This window comes from Aquarana catesbeiana, linkage group LG01 (genome assembly GCF_042186555.1).
Source record: "Aquarana catesbeiana isolate 2022-GZ linkage group LG01, ASM4218655v1, whole genome shotgun sequence".
In the NCBI taxonomy this organism is placed as follows: Eukaryota; Metazoa; Chordata; class Amphibia; order Anura; family Ranidae; genus Aquarana; species Aquarana catesbeiana.
Genome location: NC_133324.1, coordinates 502,653,145 through 502,676,127, shown reverse-complemented (window position 1 = coordinate 502,676,127; position 22,983 = coordinate 502,653,145). Strand labels below are relative to the sequence as shown.

General features: G+C 42.5%; 1 protein-coding gene across 1 annotated transcript in view; it reads right to left on the bottom strand.

The window, feature by feature from the left end:
* INSR (insulin receptor) overlaps nt 1–22,668 on the bottom strand; it is a 252,051-nt gene extending 229,383 nt beyond the window's left edge. The window contains exon 1 of the mRNA XM_073593061.1: nt 21,398–22,668. Within this exon, the coding sequence (XP_073449162.1) occupies nt 21,398–21,530 (133 nt within the window). The 5' untranslated portion in view covers nt 21,531–22,668. The remainder of the gene's footprint in view (nt 1–21,397) is intronic.
* Between the last annotated feature and the right edge of the window lie 315 nt (nt 22,669–22,983).

Sequence of the window (22,983 nt, the reverse complement as noted above, 5' to 3'; positions counted from 1 at the left end):
GGAGGTGTCTGATCAGTCCCTAATTTATTCTGCAGCAGGATTAATGACCTCAAACATACAGCCAAAGTAATAAAAAAAATAAACAATTTTTAGGCTGGGTTCACACCTAAATGGCAACGCTGTCCGTCCCTGTTCTCCGTTTCAGGGACGAATCAGGGCAGAATCTTTGCCTGAATTCAGCCCTGAAACGGTGGGAGACGCACAGCATTTCTGTGCAGTGCACTCCGCAGCCACCCCGGAGATATGTGAACCGGCTCAATAGAGAGCCGGTCACATTCTCCCGCTATGCGAATTGGATGTGGGGAAGCCCACTTCCAATTCGCATAGCTGTGAACCCAGCCTTAGAGAAAAGCAGAACACGGAGTCCTGGAAAAGATGGTATGGCCCACACAAAGCCCTGATATGAACAGTAGTTGGTTGCCCCAGGAGGGAAGCAACCAAAACCGGCCAAAGCTACAAAAAACAAAAAACTGTCGTTAATTTTCCTAGAGGTTTGTAACAACCTACATGTAGAGTTGGTTTTTTTTTGCATGTTTATCTAGAACTGACATTATTTTAAAGGTAAAAGGTGGACACAACAAATATTGATGTGACGTTTTGGTGTATATTTAAAAAAAAAAAAAAAAACAAACAAAAACCCTTGGCCCTAGCCTCACCCACTTTGGAGTACAAAGATGACATCAATGTTTTAAAACCTGGAAGAATGCCCCATTGCAATGGACTGGAGTAGGCAAAACACAGCTTGTTTACTGATGGTTATTTAAAGCCATTTGTGTTGGTAGGCCAGGAGCTATCAAAACAGCAGGTCGTCTTTTGCCATAGAAAGGTCCACTTTAAATGGAAGTTGAATAATCACAATCACATATTTAAAACATAAGGGTTCACTAAAACAAGCTACTTGGATCAAAGTGGCCATCATATATTATGGACAGAATAAAACCGAAAAAAAAACAAAAAAAAACAGGGCATTTTTTATGGTTATTATTGAGAAAAGTTTGGCGGTCTGCCCAATGTTGTTTCCAGTGTTCTCAATATGCACTGACAGTCAATACTGTCATTGATACCCAATGCCTCCTCTGTGGTTCCGGCTCCTGTGAACTCAGAGGGAGGTGCTCGGAGCATTGCAGAAGGCAGGAGGAGGAGACTTCCAATGGCACAGCTGATCAGATTTGTGGGAGGGAGCACGGAGCTCGAGCAGATGGCTGGATAAGGGGGTGAGATCCAATGATGAGTCTGTGTAAGGCAGCAGTGTGATGCATAGAGCCGGAGCATTGTGTGTGTAAGTTACGCAACATTCATGTTAGTGGTCCACGGGATTCAAAATTGTGAGTTTAGTGGTCCATGAGGTCTGAAAAGTTGGCGACTACTGCACTAAAAGATGTAAACACTGAGTCAGTCAACCCCATACAGGTCAGACATTTCAAACCATATGTACCTCTCCAAGGTACCCTTTTATTTCAGTATTAGTGCAACAATTATATAAAATTAGTAGCCTTTGTTCTACATGGATTCTACTTAATTATTGTTTTTCAAGATTACTGCAAGAATCAGTTACAATTATCTTTATTAGAAATCTATGCATTGTTCTTTTTGGGGCCAATTTGTACAAGCTGATGAAACAAGTAACGACAAGCAAAAGTGGCCGTGCTGGACACCCAGATGTAGAAGCTGAAGGGCAGAATGGGAAGATAACCTAGCAAAGAAGGAAGTGAACATTGTGTGTCAAAAGAAAGGGAGTTGATTGTAAATAGAATGGCACTATTTTGGCAGTAAGATGTGATAATTGGACTACATGTTGCAATTCCTTCTTTTATAAAATGGGACCAAATAAACACCTTAGGGCAACAGCAGACACAGCACACAATGTTCTTAGATGATCAGTATTCATTCAAACAGAATTCTTAACAGTCAAGTCACCATACTAATAACTAACTTCAATGCCACATCAGAGGAACCAGGGCAGTTTGTATGTTAAAAGGAACGGTTTGGTTGCTTGAAGGCTCTAATGTCTGTGGTTCTGATGAAAGTAGCAATAGTGAGTAAAGTTAAAAGGTCACTCCACCTATTACTAAATGTATGTTAGATAAAAATATATGGTCAAATCAACCACCGATTTCAAATATCTCTTTAGCATAAAGGGTTCTTTACCCTCAGTCATGGAATCATTCTCCTGTTGCAATATATCTTTTTTTGCTTCGCCTAAAGTAGGCAAATACTATAATCGTTGTAACCTTTTTATCCTTCCTGAATCATATTGAGAAGGTTTTGGAAGCACAACAGGAAGTCTGAAGAAAGCTTTTCAAAATAATGGAAAATTCCCTAAAACTGTCGCTAAACAGGTGTCCTCAATGAATAATCACTCTCACATCCTGTCCGGTGACAATAGCAAAATTTTGGATCTTCCATCAATTTGTATCTGGGTGACAATACTCATCATTACAATTACAAAGGGTGATGCTCCTAAACAGAGATTCGGGCAGCAATACCAACGTGACAGAAGTTCTAACCCTTCCACATTCTACCACAGATTAATAATTAGATACACTTTGAATGAAAAAACTTAACAGGGAAAGCTGTACCCCACCACATCACATTATAAAGGACATGGCAGTTGGGCCAAGCTGGGAACTCAGGTAAACAGTTTCTAAACAATACTTACAATCCCAATTCCAAAAAAGTTGGGACGCTGTGTAAAATCTACATTAGAAAGAGAATCCAATTATTTAGAAAAATCTCATAAACCAATTTTTTTTTCACAATAATAAACATACCAAATGTACCATTTTAAGAAAAAAAAATAGTCATTTTGAAAATGATGGCAACAATACATCTCAAAAAAGTTGGGACAGGGCAACAAAAAGCTGGCAAAGTAAGTGGTACTAACAAGGAAAAGCTGGAAGAGCATTTTTCATCTAATTAGGTTAATTGGCAACTGGTCAATAACATGATTGGGTAAAAAAGTGCATCCTTTATAGAGCGTCTCAGAAGTAAAGCTGGGCAGAGGTTCACCGAACTATGAAAATTGTTGAATAAATTTCAGAATAATGTTTCTCAACATAAAATCACAAAGACTTTAAAGTGTAAGTTTACCTTTACAGAAAAATCTGTAAGGTGAACCTACACAGGACAACCCCCCCCCCCCCCCAGTCCCGCTGGCCTGCATGGCGGCGATCGCCCATTCTAAGCGCTGGTATAGTCACCTCCCAGCTCTGGCACTTGTAAATGCTCTCAGCTTCCTCTCCTCTTCCTCCCCGCCGAGAGGACGGGCTACGCCGCTTTTGATTGGTCCGTGACACCCATGTGACAGCGCTGACCAAGTAGAATGCTCCCAAAGGTACCTCCTAACAGGGTACGTTTAGGAGATTAAGCTCTGGGAATTTCTAAGCGCCGGAGCCGTGAGGCGGCTATACTGGGGCTCAGAACGGGCGATGGCCGCCATGCAGGTCAGCGGGACTGGGGGGGGGGGGCGCAAGGTGAGATTCCTGTGCAAGTTCACCTTACAGATTTTTCTGTAAAGGTGACCTTAACCTTCAAATATATCATCATCTACAGTACATGATATCAAAAGATTCAGAAAATCTGGAGAAATATCGTGAGCTAGGCCGAAACACAATATTGGATGCCCATGATTTTTGGGCCTTCAGATAGCACTGCATTAAAAACAGACATGATTCTGTGATGGACATCATTGCAAAGAAGCTACATTTGAACATGATCCAGAATGCTATCTTCTCTGGGCCAAAGCTCACAATGCTCTGTTGCAAAGTGGAAAAAACTGTTCTGTGGTCTGACAAATTGAAATTTGATATTCTTTTTTTAGCAACCATGGGCACTGCATCCTCTGGACTAAAGAGGAAAGAGGAGAGGGACCTTCCGGCTTGTTGACAGCACTCAATTTAAAAGCCTGCATCTCTGATGGTATGGGGTTGCATTAATGCATATAGAATGGGCAGCTTGCATTTGGAAAGGCACCATCAATGCTGAAAGATACTGTGTAACCAGGTTTTATAGCAGCATATGCTCCCATCCAGACAATGTATTCTTCAAGAAAGACCTTGCATTTTTCAATAGGACACTTCTAAACTGCATACTGCATCTAGGAGTCCGGGTGCTCAAAGTGGTTGTTAACCCACTTCTACTAAATTGTCTTATCCCCTCTGTACCATAATAACATGTGTCCCTGTGTAATGTAAATCTGCTAATCTTTACCAATATAAGCTCCGCTCCGGGCGCTCGGCTGATTCCTCTCCTCGGCTCACAGCTGCAGTGGGTGGGGCCAAGCCCTCCCGCTGACATCAGCTGGGGAGGAGGGGAGAGAGAGAGCGCCGACAGCTGAGCGCCCAGGGCGGAGCTTATACAGGTACAGATCAGTGGATTTTTTTACATTACACAGGCACAGAGACACATGTTGTTATGGTACAGAGGGGATAAGTCAATTTAATAGCAGATATGAGAGCAGCAGGAGCAAGAGGGACAGAGGAGACACAGACACAGGAGAGCTGCAAAGAGTAGGCTACGGATGACAAAATCATGCAAACTGACCACGGTGTCAGGGCTCAGCAGCCATGATTAGTGTGGTCAGTTTGCAGAAGGAAGGATATAGCCAGGCAGGATCAACCAGGTTTTTTAGGGTATACAGGGGGCCAAATTACACAGCACAAGCACTGTGCTGTATAACATGCTTTAAGAGAACATGATTTTTTTTTTTTTTTGGGTAACAGACGCTTTAACTGGCCTGCCTGCAGTCCAGACCTTTCACAAACTGAAAATATTTGGCGCATCTTGAAAAGGAAAAATACAACACAAAAAACCCAGGATTGTTGAGCAGTTAGAATCCTATATCAGACAAGAATAGGAGAAGATTCCTCTCCCAAAACTCCAGCAACTGGTCTCCTCAGTTCCCAGACATTTAGGTCCCATTCACACAGGCAGACCAATCTGGTCCGTCTGTCAGTTTTTTTTAGGCCAACCCGATTGGACCATTCATTTCCCTCTATGGATCAGTGGATGTAAACAGACATGTGTCCATTTACACCCGCTGACATTTGATCCGATCTGCTAAAAAGAGACGGATCGGATGACTGTCGGATGTAAACAGACAGGTGGTCTGTTTACATCAGACTGCCCATAGAGAAAAGCAGCTGTGTCTGCCCTGCATAAGAGGAGCGGACACATACCTGTCATCCGCCTGCTCAGCAGGGATCAGCGGATAGATTCCCTGCTGAGCAGGCAGATCCACTGGTGGAATATGGCTGTGTGAAATATGGGTTTATGAGATTTGCAAATCACTGTATTCTGTTTTTATGTAGATTTTACACAGCGTCCTAACTTTTTTTGAATTGGGGTTGTAAGTATTGTTCAGAAACTCTGGAGGAGAGACTGCTTTACCTGAGTTCCCACCCTGGCCCAACAACCTTGACCTTTGATATAGTGGGGTATAGCTTTCCCTTAAGGGTTTTCCATTAACGAGCATCTAATAACTAATGTGGGATAAAATGCAGAAGGGTTAGAACCTCTGTCACTTTGGTATTGTTGTCTAAATCTCAGTTTGAGAGCATCACCCTCTATATTTGTACTGATGAGTAACATTTTTTTGAATTGAGGTTGTATAAAGACAACAACCCAAAGGCAATCCAAAATTAAATATTAGCTTTTGGTTTTTGGGTAGAATGTGTACTGGAAAGGTATAAATTGGAATATGTCTGTCCAGAGCAAAACACCTAAATCAGTGTTCTCCCCTTCAGATTTTAAACATAAAAGCTATATGGGATTTTGTGCAGTGCAAGTTAACTTCGTAAGAGCAAGCTGCTGTCTCTATGCTTCCCAGCTGTAGCAAGTAGCTGACATCATGTAGAAGCCTGAAATGCATAGGCAAGTCACTGTTTAACCAGCTTACATAGTACACTTCACAATATAGTAGAGAAGCATGACACACAAGTGGTATGACAAAGCTGACATAAATTTATAATCATGTGGTCATCACCAGGCCAAGTTCATGTTGCAGTCAGTGGGGATTTCATAAGCATGATTGCTAATTTATATGCTGAATGAATAACATGAACGTGCACATCAAGAACACAGAAGCGTGATTGCTTGTCTCATCATACAAATTTGCTACATTTATCAGTCTAGCATAGGCATCAGTGAATTCGCTGAAAAACTTTTATGGCTCATGCCCAAGACAGTTTGCTTTGTACAGTGTAAAAACCAAGTGCTGGCGGGCACCCAATAGGCACAACTGTAGTGTGCAGCTCAATGACAGTCAAATTCAATGACAGGCTGAAATATGCGGCAACTTACGATCGATATGCATGCTTAGAGCCCTCTGCTTTCAGAGACTAAATTCCTGCATCCTGGGCATAAGACAAACTGGTACATTTTCCGGATGTTATTTGAGAACAGAAAAAAAAAAAAAAAAAACTCAATCTGCACATTCAATTTATTATGGGATTATTATGTACTTACTACAGTGACATAGGTCATTCTGTCTGGGGACCAAAGAACATTACCAACAGTGACAAATCAGTCACAGCTCAGATATCTGATAACTTCTTAAGACTTTTCTGTACCTTACTTTTACTCCCGCAGTTTTATTCTGGGGAGTTAATAGGAAAAAAAGCAAAGCATGCAAACTGGTTGACATTTCTACAAGTCCAATTTTCTAACTACTCCCCAGCCAACATAAAAAAAAAAATGCCAGAGGTCATATATCAAAAAGGTGATAATTGATACTTGCCCTTTAATCCATTAATGCTATAACATTGTGACCCCAAACACCAGACTGCAAGCTAATCTTTTTTTTTTTTTTTTTTAATATTTTACCAAGTTTTTTTTCCTCCCTCCCAAGAGTACAGCAAATGTTCGTTTTCTTAGTGTTTGTTGACAGCAGGGAACAGAGGAACCTTTGGACCGCAAACTGTGTGTTGAACTTTAGTTGTTTTTTTGGGCAATGTTCTCCCCTCCTAAAACGTTTGTAATACAAAAAGACAATGATTCTTGCAGAAATGGCATGCTGTCAATAATAATATATTTCCTTGTAGGTTCAGTAAGGACTGACTATGCGTTATGTGTAACCATCTATTAAAAAAAAAAAAAAAAAAAAAAAAAAAAATTTAAAATGAAACTTTCTCAACACCGTTATCTGCATGTTGGGCAAACTCTTTTTAGTTTATGAACCCTGGCACCAACTTATTTGTGCAATGAACTGCAACAAGAGACAATGAAATATTGGCCCAAAATTCACAGCCTGCCCCATCTATATTTTACAGCTCGATATCCTCTCTTGCCATGCAACAGAAAAGCTATTAAGCTTTGATTTCTGCTTGTACTCTCAATTGCATTAATCTGTCTTTATGCGTTGGGCTACTCTTGTTGAAATCTCCGGTCTCTATTTTCTAATTGCCTGGTAACCTTGCTATTGGTTATTTCTACACCACATAAAAAGGATTACATCCTAAAAGCATCAAATCTGCCACAACAACATTCCTGTTTGAAATGTTAAAGTGACCTTGTCAAATTGCAAAAAGATTCTGCAGAAAGTTCTCTAGAAAAGAAAAGCTTATACTCACCTCTCTGGGGTCTCATGTCTCTTACCTTATCTCAGTTCCAGCGCTACAGCCTCCTTAAGACCCTATGGCATCAGACACTTCTGGGAATGTTGGATACTTGTGTCCTGTGTTAGGGTTCCATCCTCTGACCCCCATGTCACTGGTGAGGGAAAGGACAGAACCAAAGGGCACAGCAGGGGACACATGCACCTGACAATGCCAAATGTACTGAATCCCAAAGAGTCTTAGAGCCCTTTCACACTGAGCCGCCTGCCGCATTACCGTCGTGTTAACGTCACTTTTCGGCCGCTAGCGGTGCGCTTTTAACCCCCGCTAGCGGCTGAAGAAAGGGTTAATAGCGCCCGTGTAGTGCCGCTGCCTTTCAATGGGCAGGGGCGATGTATACACCGCTCCTCCAACGCCCCTGCCTATTGAAATGAATGGCCCCAAAGATGCTGTTTGCAGGACTTTTTTTAACGTCCTGCCAGCGCAGCGCCCCAGCCTTTCACACTGGGGAGCATTGAGAGATGTTTTTAGCGCTAAAACGCCCGAAAAAACGCCTCCAGTGTGAATGGGGGCTAAAATTGGTTGTAAAGGCAGAAAGTTTTTTATCTTAATACATTCTGTGCATTAAGATAAAAAGCCTGAGTGAAGCACATCCTCATACTTACCTGAGCCCCATTTCTATCCAGAGATGTGCACGAATGCCTCGGCCTTGATTGGCTGAGACATAGCAGCGGTGCCAATGGCTCCTGCTGCTGTCAATCAAAGTCAGATAGCCAGAGGGAGGGGCCAAACCGTGGCTCCGTGTCTGAATGGACACACGAAGCTGCAGTTTGGCTCTGGTGGCCCCATAGCTAGCTTCTTGCTGTGGGGGCATTCGACAGGAGGGAGGGGCCAGGAGCACCAAAGAGGAACCTGAGAAGAGGAGGATGCAGGCTGCTCTGTGCAAAACCACTGCAACAGAGGAGGTAAGTATAACTTTTTTTTTCTTTAAAAACAAATGAGACTTTAGTATCGCAGGCTAAATACTGGGCGATATCAGTTCAAAAGAAACCAGTTGACATTCGGCCCGTGTGTATGGCAGCCGGTCCGGCTTCTGTCAAAGGGGCATGACCGAAAAAGGTCTGCCTATTGGCCTCCAAATCAACGCTCTCAGCCAATGACGGAGAGCACTGACTGGTGTGTTCGGTTGGAGGAGGGGGGGGGGGGCTTTTATACTCCTGTCAGAACACAATAGCTCAGTGGGGAGATTGCTGTACTAACATTAGATTGTTAGTACAGGATCACCTCCTGAGCTCTTCAATTTTTTTTTCGTTCAGCCCATTGGGTTGAACGACAAAAAAACTGTAATGCCGCGCCCACACGATCGGACATTCCGACAACAAAATCCATGGATTTTTCCCGACAGATGTTAGCTCAAACTTGTCTTGCATATACACGGTCACAAAAATCTTGTCGCAGATTCCGAACGTCAAGAACGCGGTGACGTACAACGAGCCGAGAAAAATGAAGTTCAATAGCCAGTGCGGCTCTTCTGCTTGATTCCGAGCATGCGTGGAACTTTGTGCGTTGGAATTTACTACAACGGATTTTGTTGTCGGAAAATTTGAGAACCAGCTCTCAAATTTTGTGTGACGGAAGTTACGATGGAAAATGTCTGATGGAGCCTACACACGATCGGAATTTCCGACAACAAGCTCACATCGAACATTTTCTGTCCGAAAATCTGACCGTGTGTACTAGGCTCTAGGAAGAGTGCATTGCTGAAATTGAGGAAACATAGAAGACTCAGGCCCCAGGAGATCTGAGTAGAACAGATCTTCTCTTCCTTGTAGAGAACTTTTAGCAGGATTTTTCTGTAGCCTGAATAGTTTGATTTAAATCCAACTCATAAAAACTCACAATTTAAAAAAAAAAAAAAAAAATGTAAAGTTTGCAGAATAATTATAATGAATCTTTAGTAACAAAGTTTAGTTTCAAAAGATAAAATACAGATCTCCAAAAAAGAGAAATAATTCTTCCTATCTTCATGTGGCACAGTAATCAGCTGGTTTACACATGAAGTTAAAATCCACAGGATTTTTCTCACACTACAAACAGCTTTGTACCTTACTTTGTGAGAATCGGCGCTGGAAAATACAATATTGACATCAGATAAAGTCCAATTAGTCAGGCTGCCAATTTCACATATGCCTATAATAGGAGATCGCTTGCTGAAATTCAGGTCACAAAGTCTAATGTACTGTGGTATATAAAAAAAAATATTTAACAAACAAGCTGCAAGTTAGAAAATCTAAAACATCAAAAAATGTAAGCCACAACAAAATGGTAAAAACTTCCAGAGGCACATCATTGGTGAACTACAAAATATTAATGTCTGTCAACCTTTAAAAGGTTCATCATTCATGTAAGAAGTGAGAATTCACTTATGGGTTTGCTTTGTAAATATCTGGAAGCTTTTGGCATTTTGTTGGGGACTCTACCTACAGTAATTCCAAGCTCCTGACCCTTCAAAACAAAAAAATAAAATCCCACAGGGAGAGTAGGGACCAATTATCATTAGGGATGAGTAAGCCAGTTAGCAAAATCAAGTTTTTGTTTTTTTCCAATGTACTTTACTTTCTTTGCAGACCTTTCCAATCTACAAAGATTCATACAATACATTACTCCTGACTGGCTGCACACCAAAACTACTTGACTCTCTGCAGTTTTGAAAGATCTGCATTGAAACGTCCATGAGAATCAAAATTTAGCAACTAACAGATTTTGCTTTGCTTGAAAATTTCCAAGCAGATCTCTGGAAAGTCATGCAGCTCAGGTACATCTGGGGTAAATTTTACACATACTTTAAAATCAGCATTTTTAGCTAAAAAAAATTCCCAAATAATTATATTTCTGAAAACAGAGGCCTTGGAAAATAAAATAGTGAATTTTTTATGTTGTATGATATTTGCACAGTTCTTCATCAAATGCATATTTTTAGGATAAAATACAATAAATAGATAGTTTCACTTGTAAAAAAAAAAAAAAATAATAATTATTAAAAAAAAAAAAAAAAAGGATGGAGTTGCAACCAGTAAATATATACCAAGCATGTCAAGACGCAAAATTGCGCACACCCATTATATGCAAAAAACTGTGGTACCTAAAATTTTTTTATGGGTGATGCTTTAAAAGCCTTTACAGATTATCAGTTTAAAGTTAACCATAAATTATGGCCCTAGAATTAGTGTTCTCACTTTGTGCTGGTATGAATGTGTATGCGTGAATGTTGGTTGGGGTTTTCTTTTGTTTTCAGTACAGACTGTTTGTTGACCATCCGGGGATACCTGACTTGATATGCCCATAAGTACCTTAAGTGCCTGTAAATGTGAATTTTTTTTCTATGTACCTTTTGTTGTGAAAACTAAAATAAACACCTTTCAAAAAAATAAATAAATAAATCGTGTTCTAACTCCGTTTGCAGCGACACTTTATAGGGGCCAACAAGACCCCTATGTAATAGCGTGGGCAGGTGACAGGTTCTCTTTATGGAATCATTAGGGGTCTATTGGACCCCCAATGTTTCCCTTGCAGCTAATCAAGTATAGATTGTGCTTGATTAGCTGCTTCTCCAGCAACAGTGGAGTGGAGGGTTTCAGATTAGCCCACTATGGTTTGGCCTCATGCACATAGGGCATCTGTTTAAGCCCCTCTGAATGCCAGAACACCTGTCAGAAAAAAAAAAGGCATCTAAAAAAGCCGCATATTGCACGTGCATTTAAGGGAATCTAGCATTTGGGCATTAATGCATTCTATTGGACATTGGAATGCATTAATGCTCAAACGTTAGGACATCTATGCATGGACACAGACATGCTTTTTTACAGGCTAAGGGGAAAAAAAAAGCTCTACACCTGAAAGGCCTAAACGTGATCTGGACGCTATTGAGCCATCAGGGTCACTTAGCTGGTTGGTGGCCATGAGCTTGCCTTAACAACTTAGAAGTCTAGGACATCTTAAAATGGCCTAAGGGGAGCAAGTGTTTAATAATAAATGTGATTTTATTTACATATGTAGAGGTGTAATCACTATTTGCTGTAACGATTGTGGAATAATGGTTTGAAACCTCTGCTTGCGTGAAACTTCATTGTAAAAAAAATAAAAAATAAAATAATTAGCAGTACTGAAAACAGAAATAAGTTTTAGGTGGACTATTTATTTCATATAAAGCAAGCTAATAAACCAATCTTTACTAAGGCATGCAAAGCTATGGTTACCTTTGCCCCCTTCATAAAATTGTAAGTATCTACAAATCAAGAAAATCAAGCAATGCAACCAATTTCAGCATTTTCAATCATTTTTAAAAAATGGCAAGAGGATTCACAGCATGGTGGTTAAGTGGGTAGCTCCATTATACTGAAGTGATGGGATCCTTGGTTTTTTAACTATACACAGACTGATGAAAATGACTCATCTCTGAAACAGCTCAGCATAGTACAGAAAAAAAAAATATATATATATATATATATATATATATATATATATATATATATATATATATATATATATATATATATATATATATATATATATATATATATATATATATATATATTTAATTGTTAATGCACTGAAAAGTTGTCAACATCTGTCAATGGCCAATGTGTGGTCTCACACATTGCTCTTAGTTAGCCACCTGCTCATTTAAAGCGACGACCACTAGGAAGCCATCAGGTCAGAAATATGGGAGTTGTTATCAAAGACTTGTTTTTGAAGGTACATAGTCATCAGCTGTCATGCTCATCCTTGCTTCACTATTTAGTGAGCCAATGACGTAGAAAGAGCATCTGAATTTCTGGAAGTTGGGACACCTGATATGGACAAGCCTGTTTCATGTAAGTGACCTACTAAGTAAATAGGCAGATTGTGTGAGTGAGAACTGTCTTTTGGGCAAGCTATTGGCTTAAAAACAAATTTCAGAGAGATTAATAGTACTTTCTATAGGGTGGGATGGGTGCCCAGGCCAATTTTCAGCTTTCAGCGCTCTCATACTTTGAATGACAATTGCACGGTCGACAGAGAATGACATGAATTGGGTGAAAACAGAATGTCCACACCAAGAGGTATAACAAGGCAAGTCTCTTTACCAGTATCAGGGTTAAAAAAAAAAAAAAGGAAGCTTTAGTATCTCTTTAAAAGTTGACTGAAGGGGGTTGATTTACTAAAGGCAAATCCACTCTGCACTTGAAAGTGCAGTCGCTGTAGATCCGAGGGGAAGCTCTGCTGATTTTATCATCCAATCATGTGCAAATAAAAATGCTGTTTTTAATTGCCCTTGCATGTCACCCCAAGATCTACAGCGACTGCACTTCCTAGTGCACTTGTAGTGCAAAGTGGATTTGCCTTTAGTAAATAAACCCCATGGACTCGTAGCCTCCCTGGCGGTTTTCCCGAGTGTGGCTCGGGCTTAAAATTCAGTACCATTAGCGGTAACCCCGAGCCACACTCGGGATCGCATTGCAGGATCCTGGGGCGGCGTTACTTACCTTGTCCCCGGGATCCTGCGATGTCACCCACAGTGTCTGAGGGCTCCGTCCTCCTCCGAAGCCTCTCTGTGCCAGGCTCCGTTCCCTGCGAGCGGCGCGACGCAATGGGGGCGGAGCCTGGCGGCAAATTCAAAAAAATGTCAAAAGCATAACACATACAGTACTGTAATCTTACAGATTACAGTACTGTATGAAATGATTTCACATCCCTTTTGTCCCCAGTGCTTTGTCCCATGCCCTGCATGCAATTTTACATGATATACACTGTTCTTTCTGCCTGGAAACTGGAGATTGTCCATAGCAACCAAAAAGTGTCCCTTTACGTCAAAAGTGGCTTTAGACCAGCTAGAAAACAGCGATAGTAAATTAGAACACTTGCAGAATTGAGCGATAGTGAATTGTGGGGAAATTTATTTTATTACTATTTTTTTTTTTTTTTAATTATTTATTTTTATTTATTATATTATAATTTATGTTTTTGTGTTTCAAACTTTATCATACCCGGGATATCAACTAGACTCTGGTTTGGACAGATTTAAGTGTGTTATTGTTAAGATTTACAGACCTACAATATAAAACGCCAAATTTCCATGCAAAATAATGGTACCGCTTTCAGCACCTAAAATCCGAAATAATCATACCGCCAGGAGAGGTTAAGGCAGCGCAGAGTCATGAGACCATTACATAACAAAAAAACGGACAAACTGTATCTGTGGATACCCCTATGCTGGCCATACACGGATACATTTGTATGACAGATTCTCCCATATACACTACACAGCACAGGTGAATGAATCTGCAGTGCTGGCTATTGTAAGCTGACATTTGTAGCTGGCGACTGTCAAAACAACTAAACAGTGGCTGCATGTAATTGGATGCAACTGTTTTTCGGCTGCCAATTTTCTGCTCCACTCCTTTGATTTTTCAGTTGAAGAATACTGGAGGGGTGGAGGGAGGGTGACAACAGAGCTATTCACAAATTGAAATTTGTACAATGTATAGCTAGCATTAGCCTTAACATGCTCCAGAATTGTGTGCCACAGCACCTAAATGATTGTGTTTGAAAAGTTTATATCAGTTCCAGCAACAGCATGAGGTGCCCTCACTTGAAAGACTGAGGCTAGGTCCACACTAGCCAAAGCTCCAAAAAGCAAAATCAACAGTGGATAGCTTTTCAGAGTGCAGCCAATCAGCCACTGTCAGGTGTTCAGGAAGCAATCCTGCTACCTCCTGAATGCCTGTTTTTTTTTTTCTTCAGCCAGATGGCAGTTTATAATGGGGCTAAACTGCCACATTTGGCTTGCAGTTGTGGCACATTCCCATTGACTTTAATAGCAGAATTTGATAGGCAGCGTCACCTGTCAACTTGGCATATTGCATATAATTTGCCGCGGCATGTGAACAGCCTTCTGTGGCAGTTGTTTATCCCTTAAGCAGGCGGACAGGGTAAGTAAAACCATGGTTCAGCTGCCTATTTTTACTACCCTCCAGCTGCCCATGTCAAAGAGGCCTGAAGGATTGCCACATCAACATAGACTGATGCTTTTGTCCTTTCAACTGAAAGCTGCACAATCTTTGTTAAGCTTTGCTCTGTATAGGTTTCAATGACTTTTATTAAAGTTTTCACAGAACAGATAACAAAGATCTTGACATCTCATTGAGCATTGTACAGTATCCGTAGTACATCATACATACAATATACGCAAGGAATCCACCTCTTGTGTTTTCAAGGCCAAATATCATGTCCTGGTGTAGACTGTACCTTATTTACTCTAGTATTTATGGTGTATATTTCATATCCTACCATGGTTCCTCCACTGTACACATTACATCGCACTCTGTGGCCTTGTGCATGCTCTATATCATAGGCCCCAGAATACGCCCCACCTGCTGGGAAACATCAGCTCCCCCACCATCTACTGGGGGAGTCTGGCTTCCCAGATCAAGGGGGGGCACCATCCAGACCTCATCAGGTTAGTGTCCTGCCGAGGGAGAAAGGGGGTAGATCATAGAAAAAAAGGGGTTCCGAGTTAGTGGAGGGTAGAGTTGGGAAGGCTCCACGCTTTGACATGTCATTTAAGAAGGGTTCTGGTTTGTGAACGTCCGGGGATCATTTGTTAGGTATCTGATCCATGGATCCCATACTTTGTTAAACAACTTCATTTTATCTTGCACAATTGCTGTTAGTCTTTCATTTACCATAAGCCATGACATTTTGTGTTTAAGTTGGTCAAATGGTAGGGCTGCAGACTTCCAGTTTCTTGCTATTGTGATTTTAGATGATATGAATATAAATGTAAGAAACCTTCTATGGTTTTTTTGAGGCTTCAGCTACCCTGCCACCCAGGAGTGCGTGCTTCGTGGAGTTCGCCATGGTTAATCTGAGTGAGGGTATATATAAAGTTGTAAACCCTGATCCAAAATCTCCTGACTTTGGGACATGTCCACCATATATTTGCTCTGTATATGAAATGATTTAGGACTTGTTAACACCATGCAAGTCAAAAAGAGTGTTGCGGTAACATATGCCAAAGAACTTTATATGTTGCGTTATGAATGTTTCTTTTAGTATGGAATAGTTAAAATCCAGTATATTTTATTGATTTGTACCATTAGGGAGATTATTCTTTACTTGCTATGTCAAGACACAACAGGATCCCTTCAATGTAAGTAAAAATCTTCTCTAAGGCCTGGTTCACACCTATGCATTTTTTTAGTGCGTTTTCAGTTTTGCAGAAACACACTACACTCCATTTAACATGATTTCCTATGGGTCATGCTCACATCTGTACATTTTATCAAAAGGGCCAGGGACCAGCAGGTTCTGTCTTTGGTTCCAAATGACTTCAATGGATCAAAAAGGTGTATTGAAAGATGCAAAATGCACCTGGAATATGGATCAACTCCAAACAGCATAGGTGTAAACTAGGCCTTAGTTGTCCCTGGAACAAGTGTCCCCACTGAAAGATTGCACCTCTAATCTGGGTTCCAGTGACCCTTTAAAATTTTTGATTATCCTCTTCCTGACAGCAGTAACCAGGACAAAGATAGGGTAAATCTACCCAGCAGGGACTCAGACACAAACAAAAACCTGACTTCATCTCTAGCTTTGGATACACGACAAGCTAAAAACCTGTTTGTATACTACAAGGTATTTGTATTGGAACTCATTTGCATTATCCCAGTAGTTACACACAAGCAGATCATGCAATATGCATAAGGACCAGATACCTGGCCCTTCTCCAAACTATTGCTGAGCATAAGCAGCAACAACCATTTCTTTGACTCCACAGTTTTGTCAACAATTTGTCTTCCAGGTTTCCTTTTTTTTTTTTTTTTTTAACGGAATGTCTACACAGTTAATGATCTGTTTACTGAATGTGGACGACTAACTTCACAAACGCTTTTAGCTTTAAGCAAAATCTTTCAGTTAACTAAAAGATTTTTGTAAGCAACACAGTACATTATTATGGCACCAAAACAGTTTTCTGTAATTTGTTCTTCATTGCATCACTCCAAACACTGACCTACATGTAGCTTGTGCACACACACACAATCCCCTTTTAACTGAAATAATACTCCTGTATAGTCAACACTGCACTGTTTTGTAACTGCACTTTGATCTTTCAACAATTTCTCAGTATGTATAGCAAAAGCTTTTCTTTCCAGTGTTAGACCCCTTTCACACTGGGGCGGTGCCGGCGTCAGTGGTAAAGTGCCGCTAGTTTTAGCGACGCCGCTAGCGGGGAGCTTTTAACCCCCCAGAATGGGTTAAAAGAGCCGCCCATTCATTTTAATGGGCAGGGGCAGTGGAGGAGCAGTGTATACACTGCCCTGGCACCGCCCCAAAGAGGAGATTTCACTTAATTTCCTGTCCTAGAGACACAACAGGAAATAAGAGAAAATCTCTCCAAAACAAGAGGAATTCCTCTACAAGCCAGATGTCACCCTAAAAGGTGTTGGATTTCTCCTTACATTTTGGATTTCCTATTACTTTGTATCCCATCAACAATGGGTCACCAGAACAAAGAAGGCGACAAGCATTGCCCGCCACTTCCTGTTCTAACACCTATTATATAGACAGAGTGAGGAGAAAGAGGCAATACAAACCTGAATCTATCTCTTGAAAACTAATCTCTTCAGGGAAGCCTATGCCACCACCACTTAAAAACTGAAAGTGGTTGTAGAACCTCTTCTTTTCTTTTTTTTTTTTAATAACAAACAGGTTTATATTCCATTGCACAGAGCGGTCCTAAATCACCTCTTCTTGGGTCTCCCACTAGCACTCCTGGCTTCTTCCTTACGGCGAGTGGCCCTATAGAAAGACACTTGTTATGGGGAGCACCTATGTGGCTTGCATGCCTCGTGCTCCCGCTCTCCAGTCAATGCCTTTGCTTGACAGCAGTGGAAGCCAATGGCTCCCGCTGCCTTAGGAAGTGAGGGGAGAGAAGGGTTGTAGACTGCCACAGCTCTGGATCAAATGAGAGCTCAGGTAAGTAAAAAGGGGAGGGGGGGATTCTGATGCCTAAACATTTTTGTTACCTTAATGCAAGGAATGCATTAGCCTGGGTATACCGCATGTGATTCACACAGGAATCACATTGCATTCCTGCGCACATCACATGCGATGTCTGTGTGAGGCAATTTGAGCCATACATTTTGTATGGCTCATATCGCATTGCATCCAATCCAAAATGGTGCAGGACCCCCCCCCCCCCCCACACACACACCTCAATTACATCAGTGTTCACACCCATGCAATGTGATTCTGGCATCACAGAATTTTAAAGCTGCATGTCAGTGCGACTTGGAAGATATCTGTACAGCTTCATGCTTAATTGAATAAGCTGAAGATAAAAGCTGATTGGCTACCATACACAGCTGCACCAAATTTTGCACTCTCTAGTTTTAGTAAATCGACCCCTGTATTCTGAAAGTGGCACCCACTGCTGTGAGAATACACTTAGCAGCTACAGTCCATTGACCACAGCCACTGATTGAGGCAAAAATTCCAGAACATCCCTTCAACAGAAGTCAAATATCTAACAATCATACATATTCTGTTGTGCAGGGATGGCCATGTACTGATCAAAATTTGTCCAGTCCCTGCTGAACTGGCCGAATATTGATCAGTGTATGGCCAGCTTTGGGCTTCATTCATATAAGTGCTGTGACTCATACAGAATAAACAAGCAATTTATTATTGTCTCGCACACGTCCGCTGCGGCCTGTACAGCGCAAATGAGCGCTTTGTTTATGCAGCTAGAGCTGAGTGCAGGCAGCCCGTTTCTCCATGGGGATGCTGTGGCTGTATGGCCACAGTAGTACATTCTAATGTGACAGGCGTGTGGCAGCAGGTGGGTGGCCCTGCACACGGTCTGTTTGGGCACGCCTGTCAAATTGGGACATGTGGCTATGTCCATGCAGCCTCTGGGTCTCCATAGGACTTTTATACTTGCTTTGCTTTCTAAAGAGCGATTTAACATTCAGATCCTTCTTTAGAGAGCAGTTGACAGGCAGTGAGGAGGCGTTACATCACCTCCTCTTTGCCTATTTTAACCTCTAAATGCTGGACTACAAGCCACAACCGCATGCGTTGTTGCACAGTTGCAGCATGGCCCTATTCACTTGAATGGGTCACCTTCAGAAGTGCCCATCGAGCGTGATGGGGGGGTGGGAATGATTACTGCTGCTGCCGTGAAGCAAATAATCATGGCCGTGGCATGTTCATACACCCTTGGTCACTGCCTTCTCCAGTAACGGGGCAGCGGTCAAGGGGTGGTAAAAGCACTGCTGAATCGCAGGGTTTTACCACCACACCCCAAACGCAAGTGTAAACAAGCATGGGTGCTAAACCTGTGGCCCTCCAGCTGTTGCAGAACCACAAGTTCCGTGAGGCAATGCAAGGTAACAATTACCATCGTGACTCCCAAAAGCTGAGACATGATGGGACTTGTAGTTCCACAATAGTTGGAAGCCCACAGGTTGAGCACCCATAGACAAACATAGGCTGTCTGCATGTGGCTTTGGCCACACAAACAAAGCATTCTTTTGCGCTGCATTGACTAAAGCAACTGTGTGAATGAGGCCTTAGGGTATAGATTTAGACGTGTGTCTAAATCAGCCTCTCCTCTGAAGCTCGATCCGCGTTCAGATCGGACTTCTGAGATGATTGATGGAGGGGGGGGGGGGGGGGTAAGGAGGTGAAGCAAGGCCCAGCTGTCATTGCGGCTTTAGCCACTCACAGCGCCGGAGCCAGCGGGGTGAAGCAAGGCCCAGCTGTTTTAACCTCAATTTTGCTAACAAACTGGTGTGGTGTTTCCCATTTCACCTGAATGTTTTGCAAGCCCACCAACTGCAGGTCGATTTTGCTGCAGAAAGGAAAGCATCTCAACTGCAGCTTGTAAACACCATAACAGGGGAAGAGGGCAGTAAAAACGTGGCTCCACCGCTCATTTTTACTACCCTACAACCACATGCCTAAGCCCACATTCACGTCAGCATGATTTGACAGGTCAAATGGCATGTCAAGTCGGAGCCTGTTGCCGGCAATAGGAGCGCCCCAATCGGTGCGCCACCAACTTTGCGGTGCCGCACCGATTTCCCAACTTAGTTCCTGCACTGCTTTTGATGACTTTGGTGGGGGGGGGGGAGATTTCAACAGACACCTGCACATGAACCTGTACCATATGTCTTTCAAGTCCCCCTCTGAAGGTGGACTGAAATGTGGCTTAGAAATCGTGCAAGTTCATCGAACTCGCACGATTTCAAAGCCGTGTTCAGTGTGAACGAGGGCTAAGGGCCCCTTCACACTGCTCTGCAGCAAAATAACGGTAAAAAAAAAAAAAAACAGATGTTGCCGTTTCTCATGCATTACCTTGCGGTTTTTGGGTTGCCTACACCTGTGAAAAATGGACGGGACTCAAAAACGCACCAAAAGCACTGCAGTTTTACCGTGATTTCCATTCATTTCAATAGGAGCTGCATTTTTTTGGTACGCTTTTAAAACGCACCATAAAGCAGTGGTGTAACGAGTCCAGGTTTACGCTGACAGCGTGATTAGGGTTGCCGCCTCACCCCTTTAAACCCGAACACATATGAATTACACAGGTTCTGTGGCTAATTAAGATGGTAATTAAACTCGCTTGGTGCCTTATGTGTATTAAATTAGCCTCGGAACCTGTGTAATTCATATGTGTTTGGGTTTAAAGCAATTGTATACTCTGCTTGGACATTTTTACCTACAGGAAAGCCTATAATAAAGCTTACCTGTAGGTAAAATGAACATCTCCTAAACCTACACGGTTTAGGAGATATTCACCCTGCATGCAGCCGCTGACATCAGTGAAGGTCCAGCGAATTGTGCCGAAAAAGAGGACTCCAGGGCGTAAAGTCATCACAGCTTTAACCACTCATAGCGCCGGAACCAGCGACCCCAGAAGAAATCTGTCAGCCCCCTCAGCGCTGACCGGGTCGGTCTGCCCAAGCTTCGTTCTAAGGTAAGTATTTCATAATGTGCTATTGTCTTGCAGTTTTTTTCCCCCCCTTCAGCGGTTTACTACCGTTTTAAAGGGATGAGGTGGCAACCGTAAGCGGGATTCAAATCGTGTGAATTCAGCTGAACTCACACAATTTAATTCCCGCATGTCAGTCCTGACTTCGGGGGCAATTTCAGAGACATCTGTGTGGGTTCCAGCACAAACGTCTATACAAAAATCGCACCTTGAAGTCGCCAAAAGTAGTACAGAAACTACTTTTGGGAATCTATGCAGCATGGGACATTGCCAACAGCCGCTGATTTGGCATGTCAAAATCGCATCAATGTGAACCTAGGCTTTTTCTTGCAAGGTAAAAACATATGATTGTGAAAGGGCCCTCCTTTACATTATAACTCTCCACACTAGCCAGAATTAAAGGTGGCGTTCAGCTCTCTCTCCATAGACGTTGCCCTTCACCTCCAGCATGTACACAGCCATGTGTCTATGTGAAAACGGTAACGTAGCCTAGAAGGAGGCGGCGTCCCCAACAGGCACACCGACCCCTCCCCCGCACTGTTTACCATTTCGACCGAAACCAGCTGCGAGGCCTAGTACGCGGGGCGCCGCACGCAGCCTCGAGTACGAGCCACGCCGCCTCCCCCGGTACGCGCCCGCTCAGGCGAGCCCGCCGCCCCGCTTTTTATCAGCGCTAGGCCCCAACCGCCCCCTGTCAAAATAAAAACCGCGGGCTCGCCGCGCACGTGCACACGCAGGCAAAATAAACAGCCCGCACTGGCAGGTTTCAATGCAAAACACGTCAATCCCTGAGCGGCGCACTTACTTTTGCCATGGTTGTGTCCGCACAGAAGGACGATGGTGAGGAGAGCCAGCAGCACGGTCCAGCAGGATCTGGGAGAGGGGTGGTGGTTGTTGTTATTAGGGTGTCCCACACCCACCATTTCAGCCAGTCCCATTGCCCCGAGCTTTGTGCTTCGAGCTTTTTCCCCCTCAGAGCGCTTCTCCTTTCCTAGTCCAGAGGTGGAAGCTGGAGGAGCTCCTATTTTATGATGTGACTCTTACAGCTCAGGTCCTGTGGCAGCATGATGGAGAAAAGGAGCAGCTTTAATTCGAGGAAGAAGGGGTGGGCTGAGAAAAAAGCCAAATTCCTCACACACTATACAGCTTCTTTAGGAATCTCCAAACCCCCTTCTCCTTCAGCAAAGGCTGCTTTATTATATACAGCCCAGCAAATTTCCTTTTCCGGGAAAAATATTTAAAAAAAAAAAAAAATCAAAAAGCTTCCTGAAACTTGGACAGGAAATAAAAGCAGCTTCTTTTTTTCTCCTTCTTGTTTTGCAGCCTAAAATTAGCCGTGTGTATGGAAAAAAAGGGCAATTTCCTAAAGGTCGGCCTGATGAAGCGTCAGTGGCTGCAAAATGCCCTGTGTGAATTCTTCAATGGGGCCCACCAGCGCATGATCCTGAAAAAGACTCGACCAGCTCGCAAAAAATAAAAAAAAACGTCTTGGGCCTGAGGAGAACGCACGGAAGGTGGGGGGGCAAATGGATCACTGGCTTTGGAATCGCACGGATCGCCTTCCTGAAGGGTTCACCTTTCCGAAGGAGCGTGCGTTAAAAAACAAAAAAACGCAAGAAAAGGTGCTGGAAGCGAAAAAATCTGTAGGAAAATATAGACATGTAGGTTACTAGTTCTTGCAAAGTCTCTCGCCCCCCCCTTTTCCAACCAATATCCAACCAGTAAACAAGAGCTGTTAGTCAGCTGGGAGAGGAGGAGAGGCTCTCGGAAACATGTGGGGTGGAGTAGCTTGCACGCTGGAATGGAGTGACAGGGCGAGCTCACACAGGAGGGCAGCTTTGTTCTACAACAGCTCAGTCAGAAAGGCAGATTGTGAGCGCAAACAACAGAAATACTCCTTGCGTAAATAAATACCAATAATTGCAAAATCTAAAACAAAATAATGAAAAAAAAATGAACATGTACATTTTTTTTATGCATTCTTTATTTATAGTACCTTTTCACGATTACAATAAGCAGCAAAACATAGTAATACACAATTCACTAAGGCTGGGTTCACACCTATGCGAATTGGATGCAGGGAATTCGCATAACAGGAGATTGCGGCTCCGGTGCGAATTTGCACAGGAGTCCTGTCTGTTTCAGGTCCGATTTCAGCCAAAAATTCGGACCTGAAACGGTGAACCAGGACGCACCGGACCCATGCTGTGAGCAGCATGCGGCAATGGTGTGAACACAGCCTAAAGGTTACCGCATGCGATATGAAGGTCGCGTGACTAATTTTTTGGAAATCTCACATGAGATAATTAGAGTCAATTCATCAAGGTAAAATATAGAATGTGAGGTAAATGCCGCGCATTTGTTAAAATAGCGAAGTAAATCCCAGAAAAA